Source organism: Neoarius graeffei, chromosome 23 (assembly GCF_027579695.1).
Source record: "Neoarius graeffei isolate fNeoGra1 chromosome 23, fNeoGra1.pri, whole genome shotgun sequence".
NCBI lineage: Eukaryota > Metazoa > Chordata > Actinopteri > Siluriformes > Ariidae > Neoarius > Neoarius graeffei.
Genome location: NC_083591.1, coordinates 31,795,105 through 31,801,789, shown reverse-complemented (window position 1 = coordinate 31,801,789; position 6,685 = coordinate 31,795,105). Strand labels below are relative to the sequence as shown.

General features: G+C 36.9%; 1 protein-coding gene across 4 annotated transcripts in view; it reads left to right on the top strand.

Moving 5' to 3' along the window:
• Positions 1-3,098, top strand: part of gbp2 (guanylate binding protein 2) — a 95,840-nt gene extending 92,742 nt beyond the window's left edge. For all 4 annotated transcript variants that reach the window (XM_060906083.1, XM_060906084.1, XM_060906082.1 and 1 more), the window contains one exon: positions 116-3,098. In XM_060906083.1, coding sequence (XP_060762066.1) covers positions 116-337 — 222 coding nt within the window. In that variant the 3' untranslated portion in view covers positions 338-3,098. The remainder of the gene's footprint in view (positions 1-115) is intronic.
• The last annotated feature ends 3,587 nt before the right edge of the window (positions 3,099-6,685 follow it).

Genomic DNA, 6,685 nt, shown 5'->3' with positions numbered 1-6,685 from the left:
CCTTCTTATTTTCAGAAGCAGTTTGTAGCAACATAATGTGTACTTATATAGTGAAGGTGAAGTTGAACTAAATTTAGAGGCCGCATATCTTATGGTGTGTGTTTTTGTTTTGCAGGAACAAAGGGTTCTGTTGGAAGAAGGGTTTAAGGAAAAATCGAATCAGATGAATGAAGAGATTGCAAGTCTGAAAAGAGAGGCCAGAAATGAAGATGAGTCAAAGCAGTCTACACTCAGTAAAGTAGTGGATGGTTTGGGCACTGCAGCAGCTCTGGTTCTGCCCGGATTCGTCCCTAAAGTTGTTGGTGTTGCTGCATCATTCTTATCACGATTTTTTTGAGCATTTAATTGCTCAATGCTCCAGTCACTGGCTTAGCATTTTTTAAAAGAAGTAGTTGTACGCTGGTACCCACAATTCTGATTATTTGCTAAAAATTTTAGACTAGGCAAATTTGAAATAAAAACATAAATCTAGAATCCCAGGGTAAAAGGTGAGCAAATCAATGGAACATAAGTTTATATCTGTCAAGTAGCAACAACTTGAAAGTGGTAATTATTATTACAAAGGAATTTAAAATGCAGTTGTAAATGAGGATATGTGTTGAAGCCTTAGGACTATTTGTGGTCATTTGTTTGCACTGATATGTTTTTTTTTTTTTGGGGGGGGTTCCCAGCATTTTCAGGTTTTTTTTTTTTTTTATTGTTTCACATGCACCTGAATTAATGTTGCATTTAATCCTTTACATTTTTTAATAGTTCTGCAGTTGTTCCTGTATCAAGTTATGTAGTCTCTTCTAACAATAATTTGATGAAAATTGTTGATGAAGCCTGAAAAAGTTACCACAGAAATTTTGATAATGAGAAACTTACATTTTATTTGACCACAATCTATAGCAGGCCTGGGCATTTTACAGCCCGCAGGCCGCATCCGGCCCTTTGGTTCATTCTGACCGGCCCGCGTAAGGTTAATTAGAAATTACAAAATAAACGTATTTTCTAATTTTACCTCATGCATGGACTGAATGTGCATTGCTTTTATTTTGAAGTTGTGTTCAACAAAAACGCAATGCGCACGACATGAAAATGACATGAAATCCCACGAAACCTAATCCTGTGATAACTACTTCCGTAATTTGTCCAGACCAACCACAAACTTGTACGTCATCCTTCAAACAGTCCAGCCAATCACATAGTGTGACATCACCAGCAGGCGCCGGAGCCGATCTCCAGCGAAAAACACCAAATGAGGTGATTAAACTACAAATGTGGGCATCATTATTATAATATGATGTATCTTGCTTGATATTTGGAGTAGAAAGATAATATTGTGATGTCTTTATTGTGTTTTGGGGTGAATGTGATTGAAAAAAAAAAAGGTACAAACGTTCACATTTTGTTAACCATTGTTTTGGGAAATTTGATTGAATAAATCTCATCTCATCTCATTATCTCTAGCCGCTTTATCCTTCTACAGGGTCGCAGGCAAGCTGGAGCCTATCCCAGCTGACTATGGGCGAAAGGCAGGGTACACCCTGGACAAGTCGCCAGGTCATCACAGGGCTGACACATAGACACAGACAACCATTCACACTCACATTCACACCTACGGTCAATTTAGAGTCACCAGTTAACCTAACCTGCATGTCTTTGGACTGTGGGGGAAACCGGAGCACCCGGAGGAAACCCACACGGACACGGGGAGAACATGCAAACTCCACACAGAAAGGCCCTCGCCGGCCCCGGGGCTCGAACCCAGGACCTTCTTGCTGTGAGGCGACAGCGCTAACCACTACACCACTGTGCCGCCCGTGATTGAATAAATGACATATTTTTTTTTGTAAGGCAACCTCGTTTTTTCCATACTCTTACCAGTCTTAGCAGCTTGTAAAAACAATGTTATTTATTGCTTTATATAAAGAAATACAATTAATATTATGCAGAATTTAGTTCAGCCTTTTGGTCCGGCCCTCCACAAAATTTTCTGTTTCTCATGTGGCCCCATGGAAAAAATAATTGCCCACCCCTGATCTATAGTGTGTACTCCAGCAGTGTGATAATTCGAACATTTAGGATTGAATAAATGATCGTATAGCGTCAGACTTTTTTCCCCCAATATGTTCAATACTCAAACCCCATAAACTGTTTTCCATATTATAGTAGCTACATTAAATTTCACATTATAGTATCAGTATGTCACATGCTAGAGTTCATTATCAACAATGTGATGGGTGGGAGAAATCATTCTCAAAAATGCTTGTGTGTTTGTTTCTTTTTTAAATTGCTCAGTGCCTTTGTCACTGTTGTCTAGGCTTGTAGTACTCGAGTCCAACTCGTGCCCTAATTTTAAGGACTCGTGACTCAACTTGGACTTGGCACTGATGACTTGGACTCGGACTCATGCATTAACTGCATTCAGACTCGTAAATTGGAGACAAGGACTTGGATTTTTCTTGATTTTTTGTAACGCCATAATAATTTGGCACAAGATATTTATGTCTACATTAATTTTTCTACTAATTTCATGCAAGTGTGTCAAATGTGCCTTGGCACGTGTATCAGATAGACTCTCGGGCGTTCTCCGGACAGTGCGCGCACCAAGCAGACTCTTGCGTGCGCGCCATAAGCAACTCGCACCTGCACAAGATTAAGGCGCAATCAGCACACCCATATAAAAACTATGAAAACACACTTACTTTGCGAAGTGTTGTTGCGTTGCTGACACATTACCAAGTCTTATTTCCTTGTCTGGTTTCCTGATCCCTGATTTCCTGTTTCTTGACTTTGATTCTGCCGAGTCTACCATAGCCTGTTTGTGCCTCGCTCGACCTATTGCCTGTTTCACCGTTTTACAATTTTGCCTGTCGTTCTGGGGTAGGTTTCCTGATAATGTTGCCCTTTAGGGCTAAAGAGAGAGCTGAGAGACTCCTCTTCAGCAACGAACATTGTCTCTGTACATGGTGTTCCTGAACTCACTCATCTGAAGGAGTCTTAATAGCAACATTATGAAGAGCTTCTTTGCAATGTGCGTCACATACTTTTGCCACTCACAGATATGTAATATTGGTTTATTTTCCTCAATAAATAAATGACCAAGAATAATATTTTTGTCTCATTTGCTTAACTGGGTTCTCTTTATCTATTTTTAGGACTTGTGTGAAAATCTGATGATGCTTTAGGTCTTATTTATGCAGAAATATAGAAAATTCTAAAGGGTTCACAAACTTTCAAGCACCACTGTAGATAATATTGAATGTCAACAATGTGCTTCTTGTCCAATGATAATTTCCCCATGTTTGTATTAATTTACGATATTAATACATTTACATGCACTTACTTATATCCAGTATTTATACACAAAAAAACACGATTTTCATTATCATTTCATTTATTATAATGCAAAAATGAAACATTTTCATATGTCCAACATACAGTACCAGTCAAAGTTTTGGACACAGCTTCTAATTTAATATTTTTTCTTTATTTTTATTAATTAATTAAAAGAAACTTCATGTCTTAAAGTAATGATGGATGCCATTTCTCTTTACTTAGTTGAGTGGTTCTTGACATAATATGGATTTCTACAGTTGTGGAATAGGGCTATTTATTTTTATTATTTACTATTTACTTTTTGATCTCAAACACATTAAGAAGGCAAGAAATTGCACTAATTAACTTTTGATGAGACACATCTGTTAATTGAAAAGCATTCCAGGTGAGTACCTCATGAAGCTGGTTAAGATAATGCCAATAGTGTGCAAAGCGTCATCAAGGTAAACGCTGGCTACTTTGAAGAATCTAAAATATGAAACATTTTTCACTTTTTTTTTTGTTTACCCCACAATTCCATATATGTTCCATTGTTATTTCATTTATTTCAGTTTTGATGTATTCAGTGTTCTACAATGTAAAAAGTAGTCAAAATTCAGAAAAACCTACGAATGAGTAAGGGTGTCCAAACTTTCGACTGGTACTGTATGTTTTAAATCCTTTACACTTTACAAAAGCTAGTAAGTGGGTATTATACTCTAGGTTTTGCTTAAAGGAAATCACTAAAAATTAATAATATGCAGTATATTAAATAATCACACTACTCAAAAGGAAATTACTATTGCCATCATTTTGAAATAAACATGCAATGATATTAATGGGCATCATTTTCAGAAGACATTACAGTGTCAAACCATCAAATGCAGATTGTGTGCATTGTATGATTAAACTTTGCCTTGGTTCTAAAAATCTACAAATCTACAGAATCTATAGAATCTTCAAATAAATTTGTGCACTAGATGATTTAATTCAGTGCAAAACAGTTTTTTCCCCTGAAGATGCATTTTAAATTTCAGACTAAAAAGAAAAAAGGTAGATAACGTTAAACAAGACTTTCAATATAAAATGTGCATTATTTAAAAAAAAAATGAACCAGAAACATGTTAGAAGAATCTACAGCTCATCCGACATGTTCTTCTGCTGTACGTCATCAGATTCTGGATAAAAGGCAATTCCATCCTTCTCTTTCCAGCTCAGGGTGTAATTGACCATTCCCTTTCTTGTAAGCATTTCTTCAATCTAAAAAGAAAATGCATACATTATGTATTACCAAACATCATCTTGGATTTCAAAACTTTTTGAACAACCAACTGCTTGCTAATTCATAAATGAAAATTTTCTAACAAACTGTAATTCTGTTGTATGTCAATAATGTAAAAGACTCCTGTAAATCATTCTCCTGGACAGTTCTGAAGACATTTAATGGTTGTGTAATTAAAATGTTAGTAACATAATCAATAACATATCATAGCACTGCATTCTATAGGTTCTAATTGTATTATTGACAGGGAAAATAGAAGAGAATAAATACGACGGATACATTATAACTCACCTTCTTCAAAATGTTTGTCTTCACGGATGGGTCATTCAGATTAGTCATTCTTTGTGATCTCACCTTAATTCTCACTACTTGTGTTTTCTTAATTGTAGTAACTGTAAAGTCATGAAAACATTGAATTATTAGTACTAAGGTGAAGCACTAGATGATATCATATTGGCTTCTACTACATCCTAGAAATTTTATTCTAACAAAAGACGCCTAATTTCAGCAGTATTTACATGCAAGTGCACACAAAATCCATCTTTAACTTAACAAACAACAACAACACAGCTTACCTTCATAACACACGAATGGCAACTTTCTGTCACAAAGTGAATCATCCCACATCCCCTGATCAATCATTTGCATGACAACACAGTTTGAGATGTTAAACAGTCTAAGTGGTTTTCCTGGTTCCCAGTATCGGAAAAAGGAAGTGGCCTGGTCTGACCATTTCCAGTCATCACTAAACAGCCCGATCCACACATTCTGTGTGGAGGGGACAAGCGTAAGAACTGCTTGCTGCTCAGCTACATTGTGAATGCCCACCAAGTCAGTGTACCAACTTCTGCAGTATTCCTGAGCATCTCTCCAACTGAATTTGTAATTCGAGGAATATATCATATTACTGTGTTCTGCCAGTACACACACACACACACACACACACACAAATAATTACAATATTATAAAAGTCATACAGCAAAAACTGTTAAGTAAATACAATTCTGTAAAGTGCAATTTGTACCCCATTCAAATTCAATCACACTCAAATATGTACACAAGAAGTATGGAAGCATGCAGTAGTATAGTATTTGGTTTCAAAAATATTTAGCAATTAATTCAAGTTGAAAACAAAGAACACAAATCAACGTTTGGTGACATCTAGACAAGGTGTACTATGAAAAAGAGCAAAATCAGTCAAAAACAACTTGAAATACAATACTGACAATTTATAGCAAACCAAATTAGAAGTCAATTACTTGATCACTATCACTGTAAACATTAGGACAAACTTTTATCTTATCTGAGTAAACATAATAATGTCTCTCATCTCTTGGGGACAAAATTCATAGTTAGGTTTTTTTTTTCTTTTTTATCAGACATCTAGTTTTTGGGTTTGTTTACCTGACATGTTTCGACGTACGACTGTCGTCTTCCTCAGAGTGTCACCGGACGTTATTGGTGACGCATCTTTTATCAGCTGATGTTTCTGAAGGCGTGGCCTTCCTGTCTGGTTTGACAGGTCGGTCACGCCTTCTACTGTCTGTTCGTCCCCTGCAAGATGGCACTCCAGGTGTGGGAGAGCATGTATGCTCCCTCATCCCGGTTGATGGTCCTCGGGCTTCGCTTACAGATCTCCATGGCCTCCCTGATCCAGCGCTGATGTTTGTTATCTTCTGTGCGGATGACTCTGGCATTCCCCCAGTCCATAATATGATTTTCCCTTTTGCAGTGATCTGTTATAGCTGACTTATAATTTTCCTGTTGTGCCTTTTCTTTTATTGTTCGGGTTTGTCTTGTAGCTGTCTCCTTTTAGCCCTCTTTCTTATGTTCATTTTTTCTTGTGTTGAAACTCCTTCCTGTCTCCCCAATGTAAGTTTTATTGCATAATTGACATGGAATCTCATATATGGTGTTGCATCTGTTGTCCGGATGTATTCTGTCTTTGGGATGAACCAGGATCTGACGGAGTGTTGTGTATGGTTTGACAGGTGTGTTAATGTTGTGTTTCCTCATTGCTCTTTGAATGCGTTCAGTTATTCCCCTAATGTATGGTAATGTAACTACTCCCCTGTGTTCTTGTTTGTTGGTTTGTTTTTT